This window comes from Triturus cristatus, chromosome 11 (genome assembly GCF_964204655.1).
Source record: "Triturus cristatus chromosome 11, aTriCri1.1, whole genome shotgun sequence".
Classification (NCBI taxonomy): domain Eukaryota; kingdom Metazoa; phylum Chordata; class Amphibia; order Caudata; family Salamandridae; genus Triturus; species Triturus cristatus.
The window spans coordinates 576,179,435-576,198,278 of record NC_140594.1 but is presented as its reverse complement, the minus strand read 5'-3'; the positions used below and the strand labels follow the sequence as shown (position 1 = coordinate 576,198,278).

Below are 18,844 nucleotides of genomic sequence, written 5' to 3'. Positions count from 1 at the left end.
TGCGATGCGGATAGACGTGGGGGAAAGGGAGCCTTGGAGAGACGCTAGGTAGTGGCCATATTGTCTCGCCGCGAGACCACACCCCCCGCACATCACTTCTAATACAGACTTCGGTCCTAATGAAAGCCACTCCATCCCTACAGGGAGCGTTAGGATGAAACATGTCGACCTTCCCAATTCTTTGACAGACTGAATCTCCCTCTGTCTTAGCTGCACCTTTTAATCCTGACCTATGAATGCAATATTAAAATTGTCTAGCATATCATAGAGTTATATATGCTGTGGTTACATTTTTCAGTAAGCCTTTGTTTGTAAATATAATGCACACAAGTGTGTTTTTTGTTTCGGTGATGGCTTGTTAAAGGAGGCATCACTTTTTGGTGACGGATGCCGTGTTTATATTTTGCATCGAGCCTTTTTTTTTTAATTATTTACATTTTTTTTTTTTAATAAACAGATTTTATTGTGTCAACCACCACATACCCCACAGAATATTGATGTTGACAACTCGTTTACATTCATCAAAAGCCAAAGTTATATATAGCATAACAACGTGAATGTATTGAAGCCAAGCCCCTTGCGCTGCTCCACATCTACATCTCTTCTCACATAAATTACCTTGTCACCTCAATTGAGTCACTTGCAATCTACCCACCCTCTTAGCTACCCGGTAACCCCCATTGGCAATTATGACACAATCGTTCCCGTCTGTGGCACTGGCTCCAGATAGAGGCCCTGGTAGTCTGCCCATCTCTTCCAGATTTTGGGATGCTTTTGAGGGCAGCCCCTAGCCTTGAATATTGGTACCTCCATGCCCATACAGAAGTCTATTCCCTTTTTCCAGGCCGTCACTGATGGTGGGGTAGGCGCCTTCCACAGCCTCGCGATATCCCTTTTTGCCAGGGTAAGCCCCAGCAGTAGTAAGTGCAGCTTATAAATGTTACCCCCGATGCCCTCCATGATGTATAGAAGACCAAGTCTTGGTAAAACAGGGACCTCCCATCCCAGGACTTCTAAGAGGCACGCCATGACCCCCCGCCAAAACTTTGCAAGTGCCAGACTGTGTGTATGAGGGAACTTCCTCATTTCCACAACTAAAACAATCAGGAGAAGATATTAAGTCCGCCCTCCATAGCCTCTGGCTGGTGTAATAGGCCCGGTGTGAATACTTAAATTGGATAAGGCGTAACTGGGCTGCTATCGCCGCACCACCCCGGGGATGCTAGTGCCTCCGCCCAGTCATCCCCCTCCAGTTGGCCCAGATCAAGTGCCCACGCCTCCCTCAGTTTGTCTGGTGTGGTGGAGTTGTTGGTCACCAGAGATTGATATATTTTTGCAGTTTTGTGCTCGCTCCGGTCCCCCATGAACACCTTTGCTTCAATGGGATTAAATTCAGGGAGGGTGTCCAGATCCGTGATGCTAGGGGAAATGGCATGTCTAAATTGGAGATACTTATAGAATTGGGTTCGGGACATGTTATCTTCTTTTTGAAGATCTTGAAATGATTTCGAGGTTGAGACCCTCATAACATCCCCTAATGTAGATATACCTATGTTGTTCCAACCACGGAAGCCAGCCAATGCAGCCAGTTGCAGTAGTCCACCATTATGCCACAGTGGAGTTTCCCCATTCAGTAAACCCCACCACCCCATCTTGCAGAGGGATTGTTTCCACAGTTGGAATACCACCTGCGTCGCTGGCAGCAGGGATCGGCATACAGACGCCGAATACAGGAAAGTGTGTAGTTTGCATCCGCCATCGATCCACAGTGTACGCGGGGTCCTGCCTAATCCCGTACCACCATTCATTTAGTGCTAATAGGTGCAAAGCCGCATAATAGGATTGAATGTCTGCTGTGGCTAGGCCCCACAATACGTAGACTGAAAGCAGGTTCGTAGGGCGACCCAAGACCACCCCCCCTCAAACATTGCCCCAGCGCCGCCGCATTAATCGAAACCAGGTTTGCGAGATCGGGTATGGGTGATTCTTCAATTGGTAAAGCAGACGCGGAAGGGATACCATTTTGAAGATAGCTGATCTGCCATATATAGAAAGAGGAATATGCCACCAGGTTCTCATCTCATCTCTTACCCGTGTACAGACTGGAACAATATTCCTATCCCACGTCGTGTGTTGTGTGGCCGATAAATAGACCCCAAAGTACTTCACCCCCTCCATAGCCATCTGTACAGCCGATGCCCAGAGGCCCAGTCTGTTGGCCCCCTTCAACACCCAAAGGGTGGACTTACAGGGATTCATAAAGAGAACAGAGGATTCACCAAAAATGTGTATAATACGGAGCTGTCTCGGGCCCGTCCTATTGAGGTCTGTTAAAACAACATAAAACATCATCTGCATATAGAGCAATGCGATCTGAGATCCTGTGTGACCATTCGAAGCCCTGTACCTGCGCATCTGATAGAGACATCTAGCCACAGATTCCTTAACTTAGAATATCCCCAGGCATCAGACTGGATCCGGAACATTTTCCGCAGCAGCACCTCTGCGCTTCGGGGGGGGCGGCGCCACATGGCTCCGCCCTGACGTCGTCCACGGACGTGACATCAGTGGAGCCATATAAGTCGTCTCCCCCATACCCACCCTTCCCGGGTGTTGGGCGACTAGAACCCAATTGGAGGCCTACTCTAATGCACTCCAATCTTTCTTTGGGTTACCCCCTCTCCCTGGTGCGCCTACGGGTCCCACAGAGGAAGAAGGCACTCATGTCGGATCTTCGCCGGCGGATTCGTCCTCAGCACCGGCTGTGTGCGTCGACTCCGACGCCGGATTCGATATGACGCCAATGGGACACAGCCTGGAGGGGCATCCCGGTCGTCTGTCCAGGCCGCCTGTCCGGTCAATGCATCGCCCCGTGCGGCTTCCTGCGCGGACGTCGGATGCGGCGCCGGGCACTACGCCGCATCAGCGCTGGCTGGAGCCGGCACTGCTGGAGCCGACACGCCCTGCGCTGATGGCTGCGGCGCTGGGCTTCACGCCGCGTCGGCCGGCGCCGCTGGAGCTGGCAAGCCCTGCGCTAACGTCGGCTGCGGCGCCAGGCTCCACGCCGCTGGAGCCCACGTAGCCTGTACTGCAGGAGCGCCCAACCACAGCCGGTAGCTCCCCCTCCGGTGGAGGTCGAGTCCCAGTCTATTGACGCCCACCTCGAGTCCCCTTTAGCGGTTCTCGATCTTGCGGCGGCAACGCTCAATCCCTTGTTACAAGAGGATCAACCCCAAAGGGACCAGCTCACAACGGGTTCACCATACCAAGGGTCGGTTGCAAGTACCTTGATACAGGTGCCTAGTGTTCCCTGGCCCTTGGACCAACCACAGGCTGTTCCACTCTTGCTCTCTGGTGTACGGGTTAGCCTTCAGCCGTCCCCTAACAACGGATTGTTGTCACCTCCCAGGAATGGCAACGGAGGCTAGTGCTGCCTTTGCACGGCCTATTCGCAGGGCCGCAGACATTCACCGCTTGCAAACCCCTAGGGTTTCCCTTCCGACTACTCTGTTGCTGGTTCTCCTCAATATGGAGCCTGTGGATGTGGAGCCTTTGCTGCCCCTTGGTGGCTCTTTATTTGATATCATGCTTGGGTCCTGGGCGCGACCCTCCTCTGGTGACCCTGTTGATGGAGCCAATTGCTCGCCGGCACCGTCCTGCCTCGCCGATCCAGTCTGCTTATCTCTTTGCCTTAGAGCTCAGGGTCTGGTTGTTACGGCAGGTTTCGTCTTACAACCTTCTCTCGCTTTACTGTTACTCCCTCCCACTAGGAAAGCTCGGTGGCTAGAGACCTGTGGACGCAACATTTTTTCCTCCACCAACGCTGCCATTCGTGCTTTAAACACATCTTGCCTGTTCGCACGTACTTCATTTGCACTTTAGAATTTGATCGAGTTCATTCTTTCTTCTCTCCCGGAAGCACCCAGGGCAGATTTGCAGCATCTTTTTCTTGATGGCCGTGGATTGGCACAATACTCCATTCGTTCGGCCCTAGACGCTACTGATTCTGTTAGTAGAGCAATGGCACGGTCAGTTGCTTTGCGCCGCCATGCATGGCTGCTGGATAGTCGGTTCCTCGACAATGTTCGGGATGCCTCTACGTGATCTGCCATTCCATGGTGTGAACCCCTTTTTAATTGCTACGCTGATTCAGCAGTCTCCCGCCTTATGTCTGGTCTCCCATGATTCCCTGGCCTTAACGAACACGTTTTCTTGGCTTTGTGAGCCTGTTTTGTCACATTATCTGTGACTTTATATTGCTTTCCTTAATTGGCAAGGTTGCCTTCCTTATTTGTGACTTTGGGTTCATGACGTAATACCCAAATGGTCTGGGCGGATGTGCCGCCCTGTTTGCCTCCATTGGTCCAGTGGAGGACCCTTGTTAAGGTTAAGACTTACCCTATGTTAAGACTTACCCTTTGTGGGGTATTTCATAACGTACACTCCTGGGTAGTATTGTTCACAGGGGATTATTATATATCACCCTGTCTTCTTTTTCTGCTGTATGCGTCCCGCATGTGCACGTAGGTGTTGTTCTATGGCGCTCCAAAGATGTGGTCTACGGTTCCCCGTACTACTTTCAGGCTGCGGCTCGGTGTCCTTTTACCAGCCGCTGTCCTCTGGGAGCCTTGTTGGGTTCCGTCCAGGCGCAGTTCTTTCTCTACTGACACCCTGTATTGTTTGCGCTGGGATAAAGTCGGCACCCTGGTGTGCATCGCTTCATAGCGTGTTTGTGTTCTTTACCCTTCACTTTTCGGTTGGGTATTACTTTTGCGTACTTCAACCCTGTCTGGGTTTCATCCTCTTACACAGGAAGTCTTTGCCCCATGGGCGTTATGCTGTGCGTTCTTCTGCACACCATTTTTGAGCACTTTTGTAAACAGGAGTTTATTCCTGAGGCATTCTGCTCAGGTGGTTTCCACATTCTGCATTGGGTTCCTGCTGTAACACACTCGATGGAGTGTTCTCTTCAGGATACTTGCTTCTTGCGTCTCTGGGCCATTTAGATAGTCCTAAATGTTCCCGCTTTCATGTCTAGCTTCGCCTCTTCCATTGTCTCCTGGAGCAGCTTGGCTCCTCCCGGGAGGGTAGGTGTTGTCGTTTCCGGCTCTACATATTGCCCAGACTACTTTTGCTTCCATATGACTGTGGGTTCTTTCACGTACCCATGTCTCATCACGTTCAGCGTACTTTTACACAGGTTTTTTCTTACCCCTATGTTCCTCACACAGCAACCTCGCATACGCACATCCTTTACTGCGGTGTGTCTTCGCGCAGGCCAGCTCAACCGATAATGCCTCCTTCCCCTCTGTGGCTGCTCAAACTGCCCTACAGATGGGTTTTGTCCTATACCTAGATTGGTTTTACCTTCAAAGTATGCATATGTTCCAGTCTTCCCCATGACTCTTATTATTCCTGTAGTTCTATGTGGGAACTTCTAATGGTTGCCGTAGACCCTCTCTCCTGTCTGGCGAAGGGGCGACTGCGTGCGGCAGTATACTGTGTTCCTGATTCTAACGGCACTTTAGGACCATTGGTCGGTATCCTACCCATGCTATCCCGCACCTTTTAGCTGGTTTAGGTTCTAGGACGCTTATTTTCACTGTTGTACGTACTGACCCGGTATGCACTCACTCTGTCATACCAGTTTGTCGTCTCTCTGACTTTCAGGTCCGTCAGCACATCGGACTCTGCGGATCGATTCATTCTCATCTTGGCGAAGCCGACACCTCTAATTTCCGCTCCGGCATTCTAGCTTTACGCGTTCTTCTCGCAACCCAGTATACATACCGGGTTTTCCTGCTGTGTTGGACGGCTTGCGGTACCCTGCCTCCCGTTGTTAACGCTCTTTTTGGAGCGTCATGATCGGATGTGTCTGCGCTAGCTTGCAGTCCCCACTGTTTTTCGTCAACTGCTGACGGGTACGTTCCCTCAGGAACTTAGTGGGGCACAGTCGCAGGCCCACCTCCTCTATGGGTACAGCTTTGGTATCTATTCTAAGTTAAGGAATCTGCGGCTAGATGTCTCTATTAGATGAACGATTTACTTACCTTCGGTAACGATGTATCTGGTAGAGACAGTCTAGCTGCAGATTCCTTAATGCCCGCCCGTCCTCCCCGCTATGCGAGGACCTTTTCAGGTTGGACTACCTGCATTTGCCTCCCTCTGGGTGGCTTTCTCTTTCTGCAGTGTGACATCTTTCCCTTCGTACCTACACAAAATAATTAATTTTGTTTCACTTGCTCCATTTCGCCCGTTCTCGTGATGGGACGGTATGCTCATGGGTCTGGTGTCTCTTTACATCCCTACGCCCTGGGTTATCCAGTGGGGGATTTCCTCCTCTTCCCCCCCTCCCATCTCTCCGCTTCTTAATCGCCTTGGGGTCTCCTACCTCCCCACTGACTCGCTGGTTTGAAATCCATTGGCTCTGCCCCTGTCTACTGGATCTCAACTCGGGATACAGCATCCCTGCCTAGTGCTGTCTTGTGAGGGATTGTCTTTGCTCATGGGTTCCAGGCTTGTGTCCTTCAAAGTTCTCTATTCAGGTTGCAGACTTCTGTCGTCTGCCGCAACGTTTTTTCTCACATCCTCTTCTATCTCCGGGGGAGGTTTGGCATTCGCTTTTCGAGGATTGCTCCGCACAGCGGTACTGGTTTTTTTCCCTTTGCTAGTTTTCAATATACAGTGCCTGGCACTGTGCTTTATGGTGCTGTTTATCACCATTCGCTTTCCTGTGCATTTTTATCTTTGACGCACACTGTTACCATATTCTCACAGTTTTTGGTGGTGGCTCCGCGTTGTGGCGCGGAAAAGTCTCTCCAAAGAAAACTGATGTCAGCACTCCGGGGGAGGCATATATGGCTCCACTGACGTCACGTCCTTGGACGACGTCTGACGCGCAGAGTTGCTGCCCTCGGAAAATGTTCCGGATCCAGTCTGATGCCTGGGGATATTCTAAGTTTAGGAATATGCGGCTAGACTGTGTCTCTACCAGATACATCGTTACCGAAGGTAAGTAACTCATTCGTCAATGCGCACCCATGCCGCCAAGGGCTCCATTGCTAGAGCAAACCGTTTGGTGACAGGGGGACAACCCTGCCGGGTGCCACTCCCAATTGCAAAGGTGCAGGAGGTGGATCCCGCCACACGCACCGAGGCATTGAGGTCTGTGTATAATCATTTGAGATATGATACAAATCAGGGGCCAATATTGAGGTGACTCAACAGAGCAAATAAATAGACCCAGCTAAGGAAATCAAACGCCCTATCCATATCGCCAGCATCAGCGCAGCAGGCTCCTCACTCAGTTCGATGGCTGTGATGGCATTATGGGTACGACAAATGTTAGGACGCTTGGCTCTCTTGAGCATGAAGCCAGAGTGATCTGGGTGAACCATATGTGCTATATGTGGCTGGAGACGATTGACACATGCTGATCCGGGAGCTGACCTGGTTTGTGGAATACAACCACCTCGGCACGCCTCCAGTCTCCTGGGAGGCGACCCTGATCCACCGCTTCATCAACCGCAAGGGAATGGCATCCCAATTGGGAAAAGTATTTCTTGAAGAACTCGCAAGCGAATCCATTCGGTCCCGGGGCCTTACCGGAGTTCAGATCACCCAGTGCAGCGCTTAATTCTTCTGTGGTGTGGGGGACATCTAAGTCAGCTCTTGCTTTGTTGGACAGGGCTTGTGGCGGCAAATCGTCTATACAGTGTTGTATTGTTTCCTCCGGCAGGAACTTCCTGGGCGCGTATAGCTCTACGTAGTAGTCAGCAAAGCTCGCCGCAATCAATACTGGGTCACCAAGAACCCCACCATCTGGGCTGAATACACTCGGAATAGACTGAGGCTGCAGATCTCCCTGGCATAGTCTGTGCAATAGTTTACTGGACTTCTCCCCCTATTGATAAATCCTGCTACGAGATGCCAGTCATGTTCAATTAGGCTTCGCCCGGCAATACACTAACATGCATCTGCTGCAGATATAGCAGCTGGTGACGCACCGCACCCCCATCCTTCCCCCTTCTGCGCTGTTCGTGGTCTATCAGTTGGGCCATGGACCTCAGAAGTGACTCCCGCCGAAGTTTACGCGCCGCCGTGCAACACGAGATGTCAATTCCCCGTATCGTTGGTTTCATGGCCTCCCAGATGGTCTCGGCTGCATCCGCCGACCCCATGTTGGTCTCCAAATATTGCTCGATCGCCTGGTACAAATGTATCTGGTATTTTTCATCCTGTAAATGCCATGGGGAGAGGCGCCATCGAAAGGCCTGACCCTAGGGCCTATTTGTAATTGTAGCATTACTGGGCAATGATCCAACAGACTTCGCAGGATGTCTGTGGACCTAACTCTGCCATCGGGCCTGTAAGGCGTAAAGATATATTCAAGACGGGAAATAGACTTGTGCGTCACTGAATAACAGGTGAACCCCTGGTCCTCCCTATGAAGTCTCCTCCATGAGTCCGTCCAACCCAGTCCCTCCACCAGGATGCCCAGCTTTGAGACTTGGTGTGTGGATACAGGGGTATAGAATTTAATAAAATATCCACTTGTCCGTCGGGCAGGTTGCTTCATAAATCTACTTGTCCTGTAACAAAATCCGCTTTTTCCTTTGTTGCCATGTAGATCGGTGATAAATTATGGTGGCAATCTCATTATATAAGAGTTCTGATGTAGCCTCTCTGGTTATGCCAGGGCTCATACCATAGTAGTGTTTGAATGCCTGCGGTCTCCTTATGTTGCCACGTTTCTGCAGATCTAAGTACTGGCGCTGAAGGTAGTGGTAAGTTTTAGTTCCAGGGTTAGAATGCCCTTTTGAGTCTGTGCAAACCTACTTATTTCCATGTTTTAAGGGTTTTCAACAATTCTTCTCTAATCTTTTCCCATACTGAGATAGTTGGAAATTTGCTACTGAGAATGGCAGAGGAAAACCTTCTTCCAGAGTAGGGAGAAAAGTTGTTGGAGGCAAAGTGAACTTGAAAACACTAACATTTTTGAATGAGCAAATCTACACGTGCATATTTGCTCATGCTAAAATGCAGTTCACAAATATTTTCTAGGAGCACTATTTCTTGTCCTACTTCTGTAAATTCTTGGGAATTCCCCAAAGCCGTATAGTTGCACTTAATGCAAGGACATATACCATGAGTGCACTTTTGAGATTTTCTTTTATAATTGGGCCCCTAATTTGGTCTGGTATTGACCGTGACCTTTTGTGTTTATTAAAATTCTGTTTCTCTCTCTGACTCTCTCTGTATCGGCTGGCTTCACTGTGAGTGACCGCATTCTGCTCTTTCACAAGGAGCATATTGGCGCACAAAGTAGTTTTGTTCAGTGCCATTAACTACTGTGGCAGAGTTTGCTTTTTGAGACTAAAAACAATTTTTGCTTTTGCAAATGTTTGTTACAATGGCAATAAGGTTTAACAAAAACCATGCCAAAAAGTCACACTGACAAAGCTAAAAAGCTGACCACCAATTTCAGACCTACTGGCTTTGCCAATGCTTGTTTATTTTTGTTTCCCATAATCTTATTGAAACTGGTTACACTGATTTTCCATTATGAATATTTTTGATTAATACTTGCATGCATCAACTAATGTTACTAAATGATGCTGCAAAGAAATGGTACCCAAAGTTTTACAGTAGTTTAAAGGAAAAAAAAATCATCCTGCTTTCATTTTTTTATGAACATTTTATTTTGAAAGCAAAGAATCCTCAATCTTGTTTTCAAGCTTCTGCAAATATTTGCATCAAGTCAGAGAGCGTTCTGGGAGCATTATACATAGCCTTATGTTGCTAAACTTTGAAAACGTGTGTACACATTTTTATACTGCAACCACTGTCAGTAATGCAGTCACAGCTTACAACATTTAATTAGAGCACTCACCCTAATAATAAAGGCTTTCAATTAATGATTCATAAATACAAGTTTGAACAGCATTAACATATGGACAAAAATATTACCTTAACTGCAGACAGTGCCCTTCCCTGATCCATAATGTGGTACTGCAAACTGGCAGCCAGATGGTTTGTGCTGTAGAGGGTTGAGCCTACTTGTCCCAAGGACAACATACACATGAAAACCTGTTGCCCTTTACCCCAAACAATATGTCCTGGGCTTAGGGCAATAGGAATTCCACATCCTTGGGATATTTCCCCTGTTGCCCACCATCTATCCCTTGCGAGGTCGATAACATAGTTCCAGTCCCCTCCCACCACCGCTAGCCCTTCCGGGATTTCCGACCAAAGGGACGTGAGGCGCTCCACTAAAGCCCACAATTGTGGCGGGAGGGGGGGACGTACACACACCCCAGCGCCAATTGTTCCCCATGTAGGGTGCCCATAGCAAAGATCTGTTTATCCGTCCACAATTTATCGTGCTTATATCGGACCCTTCGATGTATCAGGATTACGATTCTCCAGGAACCCCCTAGTAAAACCTGAATGGAACACTTGGGTATATCCATATCTCTGTAGACAGTGTTTTAGTTCCCATTAAGTGGGTCTCCGGGAGCATTAGGATATCGGCTTGGTATCGTTTAGCTTGTTGAAGTATGGCACCTCGTTTTATTTTATACAGAGCCCCTCTCACATTCCAGCTGACTATGCCGAGCTAATTATTTTTAACTTTAATGTGCACAAGTGTTATTTTTTTTTTCCATTGGGTGATGTTTTCTGTGGCATGCCATGTTTATATTTTGCCCTACGCTTCTCCGCATCTTGTATTTTGAGCTGGGTTCTATAAAGAAACTGACAAAATGATTTTTTCACATTTGATTAAAATTTTGTTTATTTTAAGTTTACAATTAGTTTGCCTTACCATTGCCCATACATTTTGTCTTTATTTATTTAATAAACTAGGATGCTTTGTCGCAACTTTAAATACTAATAAAATGTGGCTATTATTAAGGGCTAGCTTTTGTTTTTCATCTCATATTAGCGTGCATTTGTTTAACACAATTAATCCAACCAGAGTCTTTTTTTACATAAAACCACTCTGTATCCTACTTTTCTTTTTAATTTCTATGTTATGACTCTTTGGACGCTGTGTTTTTTCAGTGTTTACAAACGCAAGCAGTCCCCTGAATTTTTCTCTCAGTTGAATCTCAAATCTTCTTGTGAAACCAAACTTTTCGAGTAGCTGATGGCCTATTAAAGGTGGAGTAAAAGGTAACAGTCAAGCATTATATGGTATCCAGCCCCTTAGGTATGCTAAACAGTTTTGTATGTAATGTTCACATTTCGTCGGTCTTGGGAGGGTGCGACCGAATGGAGATAGACCTACAGTAACAAAATGCAGTATTTCAATGCTGTCTCTGTTTCAGTCGGCTTTGTTATCCAAAACAGTGATATACATTTTAGCAAAGTCTGACACACGTTGGTTTGCGTTTCTATCTGAAAAATACCAGTCTATTTGTGTTAACATTTTCGAAAATATTATGTGAATAAAAAAATGCTTTTTTATAAAAGCCTTTCTTGTAAATATTTTCCAAAAGAATACCAACTGTGAGTTTTATTTTAATTTATTTCAATTGTAGACTACTACTTCAGGGTGACCTCTCCCTAAATCAGCTAACATGTTTAAAGCCTGGATCACCAACAATCCTATTGTACTGTATGCTTCCTTCCCTGACCTTCGCCTCCAGATCGTTAAAGGAGCACACCATAAGTGTCCTTCGTAATGCACAGGTCTAAGGCAAGGTGACCTCTCCCGGGCCCATCTAACGTATCCAAAGTCATAATATGCAGCAATCTGCAAAGGGAGGTGCGAGGGGCTGTGGAGCAGCGCAGGGAGACTAGTATGGACTAGTATCAGGAAGTGGGAAGGAGCAGGTGATGGGTAAAAACAAAACATGGAAGAGTCAAAGGTGAACTAAAGTCTTAGAAATTATACAGGCGTAATGCAACTAGAGCCAACAAAAATACAATAAAGCAGAACAATCACAATGCCAGCAAATAAGCTTGAAGCTTTAGTAGTAAGCTATTACAGGGGGCACTGATGCGGCAGGAGGAGGAGTGGGGCCTCGAACCGGGGCTGATCTGTCCAAAGTGCAGTGGAATGGCGCCTTAGGATGTAGCAGTGGGTGGAAGCGGAGACCTAGCACACCGCCAAAGGGCTGCTTAATGGAACCGCACAGCAGCCTTCATTAGGTAGCCCTGGGAGGTGGACGGGGCTGTAGGGCAGCGCAGGGAGACTGGTAAGGACCGGTATCAAGAAGCGGGAAGGAGCTAGGTGACAGGAAAAACAAAACATGGAAGAGATAAAAGTCAACTAAAGTCTTAGAAATTACACAGGCATAATGCAACTAAAGCAAACAAAAATAAAATATAGCAGAACAATTTGTTTTGTGGTCCAGGGAGGACTTGGCCTGGTAGTTCGCCTTTATGCACTGAGATTGAGCAGCAACATTGAGCAGCAACAGTTGACAGCTTTTGTCTTTCCCCCTTGAAATTTGCAATGGTATTTTGGGAGCCAGGTGTTCCTCCACCAAGACGGTGTACGTCTGCCATCAGAGGAAGTTTGTGGCATGGTGTACAGATAAACAAGTTGATCTTTTGTCTACATCCCTTTCCCATCTTGTTTTTTTTTTATTCTTACCTTAAGCCACCTGTTTTTAAATCCCCTTATAGGTTTCTGAAAGGTCTCCAGCATATGTTCCCACGGGCATTTTATCTATACCGCAGTGGAACCTCAGCCTAATGCTCGTTTTTAGCCACTACACAACTGTCCACTCTGGCTTCTCACCATATAAACGGCCTTCCCAGTGGCGATAACAGCTGCCCTGAGGGTCAGTGAGTTACAGGCACTGTTGGTACATCCTCTGTACCTCAAAATATACCCAGACAAGCTCGTCCTTCAGAGTAGAGCATCCTTTTTAACGAAGGTAGTAACTCTCTTTCAAGTAGGCCCATCCATCATTCTGCCTATCTTTTATGCTTCGCCTCTTCATCAAGATCTGCTACTCATTGGTCAAAACGCTACTACCTGAAGGCTTGCAAGCTCAGTGTACTAGAGCCCAGGCTGCCACCACTGCTTTAGCTCTTGTAGTCCCTGTCCTGGATATCTGTCAGGCAGCAACGTGGGCATGCCTGCACATGTTTATGAAGCACTCCTGCCTGGACAGTCAGGTCCAGCGTGTTAATCACTTTGCATGTTCGGTTCTACAGGACTTTTTAGTTTAATCCGTATTGCAGCCCCCACATCTAGGGAGGTATTGCAAGGTTATATATTCTAAGGTAAGGAATCTGCATTTAAAAGTCTCGATCAGATGAACAAGTTACTTACCTTTGGTAACACCTTATGTGGTAGAGACTTTGGGTCAGATGTATGAAAACCTTTTGCATTCGCAAAATGTGCGAATCGCAAAAGTCTGCCATTTGCGAATGCAAAATGGCCTTTCCGTATTTATGAAAGGCTTTGGCACTCGCAATTTAGGTAATCACAAGTTTTAGCGATTACCTAAATTGCGAATGCAAACAGGGCATCGCAATTTGCGAATCCCTAATGCACATGTGAGAAGCCTTTCCTAAATGCGAACTGTGCATTTAGGAAACGCTAATTACCATCAACTTGATGGGTAACCATGTGCAAATTTTGAAAAATGCACAAAAATACATTTTTCAAAGTGCCATGTTGCGCCCATATGCCCCTAGGGCATGTGAGTGCTTTACATGTGCACAATTAAAATTTTGGGGGGGTGCTTCAGGGGGCCTTAGGCTCCCAGGCACCCTTGGCTGTGCATTCGCTAATTTGCAATTACCAGTTAGGTAATATCAAATTAGCTAATGCAAAACCATTCGCACTTCCATAGGAACAAATGAAGTAATATTAGCTAATAGCAATTCGCTATTTACCGAATCGATATTGGGTAATATTAACGAATCGCAAAATATATTGCAATTCCTACATGCATAGTATTTTGCAATTCCCAATTAGCGAATCAGTAAAAATCGCTATTTTAGAATTGCAAAATGCTATGTACATACATCTTGCCCTCGGATTCCTTACTGACCAACCCATCCTCCATGTTCTATGATCGGATTTTAGAGTAAAGGATTGTTCATGTCCTATTTTTTTAAGAGCCCTAGCTTAGCCGACAAGTGTTCCTTGTGCCTCAGTTGTTCTTGCGTGGAAAGTCACACAAAAAACCTGATGTCAGTTGGCTGGGGTGGCGCCAATATAGGCAACTTGCACATTACTTCTGGTGTGGATAACACCAACGATAACACGCGGAGCTGAATGACGCCAAGTACTGGCGCACTGGGGTACTGCTCACCAAAGGTTTCCGAATCCAGTCCACACCTGGGGAATATTCTAATGTAAGGAATCTGGGGCAAGATAGACTCTCTACTAGATAAGGCGGTACTGAAGGTAAGATACTTTAACATAATTCCAAGTTCTTGTTAACCTAGTATTAGATTTGTAGACAGGCCACTTTAGTGTAGTGTATATTGCTCTTTCCCATCACCTTTCTGCTAAAATAAAATTGACAACGTCTTCAGATGTACATCATTAGTGTGTAATGAAAGTCTCAACCCTGCAAAAAAGCAATGGGTAGCAAAATACACAAGATGATGGACAGAATGTTGCACAATGGCAAAACACTCACCCCCAGTCACAGATCTGGGTTTAATCCATCGTTATTTTGCTCACCACACCACCCCAGTTCAGACATGGCCATATGCAAATCAGTCTTGACCCTGTGCCTCATGGGAACAGTCCAGCCCGAACTGCCAAGCCATGTCTTCCCTGGACCGGAATCAAGCATCCTAGGACCGGTTTCTGGCTATCAGCCGTCATCAGCCAGGATAGCTTGACTCCAGTGGCGTAGTGAGCACGGGGCCCACGTCTGGGCATACCCTTCCCACATAGGGTGAACAGCAAAATACACAAGATGATGGACAGAATGTTGCACAATGGCAAAACACTCACCCCCAGTCACAGATCTGGGTTTAATCCATCGTTATTTTGCTCACCACACCACCCCAGTTCAGACATGGCCATATGCAAATCAGTCTTGACCCTGTGCCTCATGGGAACAGTCCAGCCCGAACTGCCAAGCCATGTCTTCCCTGGACCGGATTCAAGCATCCTAGGACCGGTTTCTGGCTATCAGCCGTCATCAGCCAGGATAGCTTGACTCCAGTGGCGTAGTTCCCATGAGGCACAGGGTCAAGACTGATTTGCATATGGCCATGTCTAAACTGGGGTGGTGTAGTGGGCAAAAGAACAATGGATTTAACCCAGATCTCTTGACTGGGGGAGAATGTCTGCATTGTCAGCATTCCGTCCATCATTTGTTTGTTAAAAAGCAATGGGTGCCATATACTTGGAGTGTTGTCATAATTGAGTAGAATAATAGAATGTCCTCACATTATAGAGAACTTAAACTCTGATGCAGCAGAAAAATTCAACAGCTTTTTTATAAGTTGCTCTGTAGTTATAAAGCTAATTTTAAGTCCTTTATATATGGCTGAATGGCTGAAGACCCATTGTGGTATTTGCCTAAACTGTGTCATGGTTAATTCTCTTTCAGAGTCATGAGAATATTGGATATGAAACTGGTGGGGAGAAACTTTTTTGATCCTTCAAGCGCCACAGTGCTGCATCAGTACAGGTAGATCCGATTTAGGAATTTCTACATGTTCATATGCAAATATTTGTTTCACAGTTTGCTCTGTTGCTGCAGTAAAGGTAAGGCGTTATTACACAATTTTAAACCATTCACAATATCTAGGGCTCAAACAGTGAATTACAAAAGATTGCTGTGATAAATACTCTACTGTATATGCTGGCTGCTGACATTCAGAATAAGTTTGGATATTAATTGTTCTCATTTATTAGTTACAGTTGATAGTCATGAGGAGAGCGTGTCTCTGGTCATGCATATTTCTTCTTGCACATTTCAAGAGAGCTCTTTCTGTCCTCCACTGCTTTGCATTCTTGACCTTGCGAGGTGGTGTACAATGTAATAATTGGGTTTTCTAACTACTGCATAGGTTACTCCTGTACTTGGTGTTTGCCCACCAGGTTTTACTGGTTAACTCTTTTGTCAGCCCACAACTTCCCAATAGTAATATTCTCTTGAGTTTTCCAAAAAAGAATGTGTTCTAATTGGAAAATGTTTAGGACACAGTAGCACAATGTTGTTAGACTGGCAGTTTGAACTCATTTCAACAGCACTGAGTTTATGTGCGACTTAAAAGTAGAGTTTGAGTTAGCTGGTGTTGATCGTAGAGTACTTTGTCTGTAACTGCCCAAGGGCCAAATGTGTGAGTAGCATTTTTGCAACCAGTATTGAATTTTGCTAATCAATGTATGTATTTTCAGGCCAGTTTGTAAAATTATGGAGTGGGTTGCAGTCCAGTTTGTCTCATTAAGGTTTATGAGATAGATCTCAAATTGCGACCTGGGGTTCACTATCAACATGTCACACCTGACTCCCTGTCAGACGCTCCCTTTCATCTGGGCTGTTCTGGACACAGTGCCATTTCAGATCCAACCTCCCGAATGATGAGTCCAGGATATTCCGAGTATGATACCGATGTTTCAGCCTCTATCTTGGTTTTCAGTGAGACTGACTCTGCGGCTAGGATTTATGGCCTCTTGCATCTTACTTGTGATGCATGCCTGCTGGCACGTTCGGGCTCTGCAGTTGATTCTGAAATTCCAGTGGGTGCAGCATCACTGGAATCCCTCCAACATGGTCCAGATCTCGGAAGGAACTTCAAAAGATCTGCAGTGTTGGTTCACAAACATCGATTGAGTCGGTGGACACAGACCCCTGTCCCTTCCCCAGTCAGATCTGACAGTGGTGACAGATGTGAAACTCCTGGGATGAGGCGGCCATCTGAGAGAGGTGGAGATCAGAGGTCTGCAGAATCTGGAGTCCACATCAACCTACAGGAGCTACGGGTTATCCGGCTGGCATTAAAAGCCTTTCTACCCCACATAAAGGGAAGACTAGTGAAGGTGTTCACGGAAAACACCACTGGCATGTGGCACTGCTACAAACAGGGTGGGTGGGGTCATGGACCCTTTGTCAAAAGGCCCTGCGTCTCTGGACATGGTTGAAACATCATGGCATATTCCCGGTGGTTCCGCACCTAGTGGGCTCTTTGAAAGCTAGAGCGTAAAAACTCAGCTGAAGATGCCTAGAGAATCATAATAGTGGTGGTGTTACAAAGTTAGCACTAGAAAAGGTAGGAGTGGGTACTGCTTGTTTAGGACTACAGGACATCAGACTGCAGGAAATGAGTCCATCTACACCATCAGAGAACTGTTGGGCCAATTCCTAGCTAGCTCACAGTGCCTCGCCCGAACCCCTAACCTTTCTGGGATGGCAAGTGATTTTGATAACCTCGAACATCACACTCTGATGTTCAAGGGAATTGTGGAAATAAATCTTACCCCTTTCGTTGTTTACTTATGCATGCCCATGGTAAACAAAAACAAATTATGAATAAGGTTTTCAATTGTAATCTTGCGTAGAATAAGCTTTGATTATTAGGCAGATAAAGCAAGGCATGAACATGGTGAAAAGAATAAACAGTCCAACCATGTGTATATAATATATGTGTGTATATAATATATATGTGTGTGTGTGTGTGTGTGTGTGTGTGTATAATGTGTGCGTGTGTATATATGTTTGTGTATACATGTGTATACATACATGTAAGTGTGTGTGTATACGTGTGTGCATGTGTGTGTGCATATATGTGTATGCATATGTGTGTGTGTGTATATATATATATTCACTGAAAAAATCATAGGTTTCAGGGACGTTATAGTTAGCTGGACATTTCCCTCATACAAAACCCTAGAAATTCCCCTGTTATAGTTAGTTCAGCTAACTACAACTCGCGCCCCCGCAATGCACTGCTGATGACGTCACATATTACATCACTCATGACATGGTCAGTGACCTCACTCATGACATCTGAAATGACATCACTGATGACGTCATCCAGTGAGTGTGTGTTTCTGTAAATTTTAAATATGTTTAATATATATATAGGGAAAAACCTATGGAAGAATGAGTGGGTGTATAAGTGTGTGAATGGATGATTTTGTAGGTGCGTGACTGACTGTATAAGTGAGTCATTAAACGTATCTTACTGCAGACTAGTGACTAAACTGTGTGAATGTTTGTATCTGTCTGTCTGTTGGTGTATAAGCGACTGCATGGTTTTGTGAATAGCTATATGAGTGTCTCTATGGGTTATTGATTGGTTGTCTGAGTATCTGTTTGGGTGCCTGAGTGTTTGTGTGGGTGGGGTGTGTGTGACTCTGTGCATACATGAGTGAGTGGGTGATTCTATGGGTGCATGGTTTTAAGAGTGCATCTGTGATGGACTGTATGGTTGGGTGAGTGTATGTATGGGTGTGTTAGTGATTGAATGTATATCTCAGTGGTAAATGTGTGAGTAACTACATATGTGAAAGGCAGTATATATGTGTGTAAGAGTATATAAGTGGGTATATGTGAGCGTGTGGGATTGTGAGAGTGGCTGTATGGATGAGTGTGTGCTTGTATCAGTGATTGTATAAGAGCGTAATAATGTGGTACTATTTTTATGAGTAAGTGAACTTGTGTGTGTATAACTGCATAGGTGAGTAAATGGGAGTGTGATTAATTATTTGCATGACTGACTAGGTGTGAGAGTACCTCTATGGATGATTGGTGGTGTGTGAGTGTCTATGTAGGTGTATAAATGCATATGATAGTCCTGTACTGAGTGACTGTAAGTATGAGTGACTGTACAGGTGAGTGAGTGGATGTGTGTGTAGACCTAAGAGTCAATGAGTGGGTATGTAGTTATTGGTATTGGAGTATCT

At 46.1% G+C, this 18,844-nt stretch overlaps 1 protein-coding gene across 3 annotated transcripts in view; it reads left to right on the top strand.

Moving 5' to 3' along the window:
- The window catches only part of PIWIL2 (piwi like RNA-mediated gene silencing 2), a 1,855,951-nt gene that overhangs the window by 633,294 nt on the left and 1,203,813 nt on the right, over positions 1–18,844 (top strand). For all 3 annotated transcript variants that reach the window (XM_085633754.1, XM_085633756.1, XM_085633755.1), the window contains one exon: positions 15,543–15,623. In XM_085633754.1, coding sequence (XP_085489880.1) covers positions 15,543–15,623 — 81 coding nt within the window. The remainder of the gene's footprint in view (positions 1–15,542; positions 15,624–18,844) is intronic.